At 47.9% G+C, this 1,400-nt stretch overlaps 1 protein-coding gene across 1 annotated transcript in view; it reads left to right on the forward strand.

The window, feature by feature from the left end:
• The window catches only part of TGFBI (transforming growth factor, beta-induced, 68kDa), a gene marked incomplete at its 5' end in the record, with an annotated part of 17,047 nt that overhangs the window by 9,731 nt on the left and 5,916 nt on the right, over nucleotides 1-1,400 (forward strand). Inside the window, 2 exons of the mRNA XM_010134060.1 lie at nucleotides 16-162; nucleotides 747-893. Coding sequence (XP_010132362.1) covers nucleotides 16-162; nucleotides 747-893 — 294 coding nt within the window. The remainder of the gene's footprint in view (nucleotides 1-15; nucleotides 163-746; nucleotides 894-1,400) is intronic.

A 1,400-nucleotide genomic window follows, 5' to 3' on the forward strand; every position in this document is an offset into this window, starting at 1 on the left:
TCTTTCCCTCTGCAGATTGTGACGGTGAACTGTGCCAGAGTGTTGAAAGCTGACCACCATGCCACCAACGGCGTGGTTCACGTCATCGACAAAGTCATTGCCACCACGACAAACAGCATTCAGCAGATCATTGAGACGGAGGAAAGCCTGGAAACTCTGCGGGTGAGTCCAGCCCACGTGTGCTGCAGGGCTGATAACGTCCTTGTCCCCACATAGCTTATTTTGTTTCACAGAGAGACGTGTTTGACAGCAGCGCAGGTAGGGTTTTGTGAGAGTAACTGTCACGCTGGCACTGCTGTCAGTGAAGAGATGTAGACTGAGTCTGTCTCCTCACTCTTCTACAGGAGCCGTGCCCTTAGGAGATACTAATGTTCGGATTTGATGAGTACCAACTGATTTGCCTGGGTATTTGCGGAGTTAGGGAATAACTTTAAACGCATGGGGGTTCTGCAGTTAGCCAGCTCTGGGTTCTGATCTGAATTATTCACTGGAACTACTTTCCAGGCATATCAGAGTATTCAAACTAGCTCTGTCTTGCCAAAAAAAGGCTCTTGTACTCAAATTTCTGGAGAAGAACCATGGATCTGGGTCGGATTTATAAAGGGACCAAAGTGCTGAAAGAAGCTATTCAGGATTTTTGTAAGCCCTCTGAAATTATAAAAGCCTTAACAGATCTGGCCTGGACAAAGTTGCTGACCTTTGTATTCTGGCTGAATGTGCTACTCTCTCTCCTCATTTCTCTGAAGGCTGCTGTGGCTGCGTCTGACCTCAACAGCTTGCTAGAAAGCGAAGGCCAGTACACGCTCTTGGCTCCAACCAACGAAGCCTTTGAGAAGATCCCACGAGAAACACTGAACAGGATCCTGGGGGACCCAGAAGCCCTGAGGGGTATGCGCTTGTTTACTGAGCCCATTGAGAGACTGAAGAGGATTTTTCAGTTCTTCTAAATTCTTTCTCAGGGGCATCTAAACGGCTCCTTGATACACCCTGACAGCAGCTGCATGAACAGATTTGACAGGCTCCGGCTTTTTGACTGGACAGCCCAGACTTGTTTAGGTGTGGAGATGGTAGATGTGTAGACATGGCAGAGAGTGGTATGCAGATACGGAGCAGGGAGGGGAGCTGAAGCAATCCCTTTTCCCAGTTTCTCTGTAGCACTCCTGTATGTGATGGTGGTTTCTATCAATCCAGCAAGGTGCAAGAAAAGTAGTGTTGAATCGAGGTAACTTCCCCCAACAAATGAGTCAAATAAGCACATGAAACCTTCTGAAGCTGGCAAAGGTGTATAAACACAGTGCAGGAGGCCCTTGCTGTCGAACAGATCCCTAAAAGCTGCAATAATTTCCTAGGCGGTTTTTGCAGCTCACTAAGACACGTGCCTCTCTTACAGACCTGCTGAA

The sequence above is a fragment of the Buceros rhinoceros genome, unplaced genomic scaffold, assembly GCF_000710305.1.
Source record: "Buceros rhinoceros silvestris isolate BGI_N320 unplaced genomic scaffold, ASM71030v1 scaffold6434, whole genome shotgun sequence".
NCBI lineage: Eukaryota > Metazoa > Chordata > Aves > Bucerotiformes > Bucerotidae > Buceros > Buceros rhinoceros.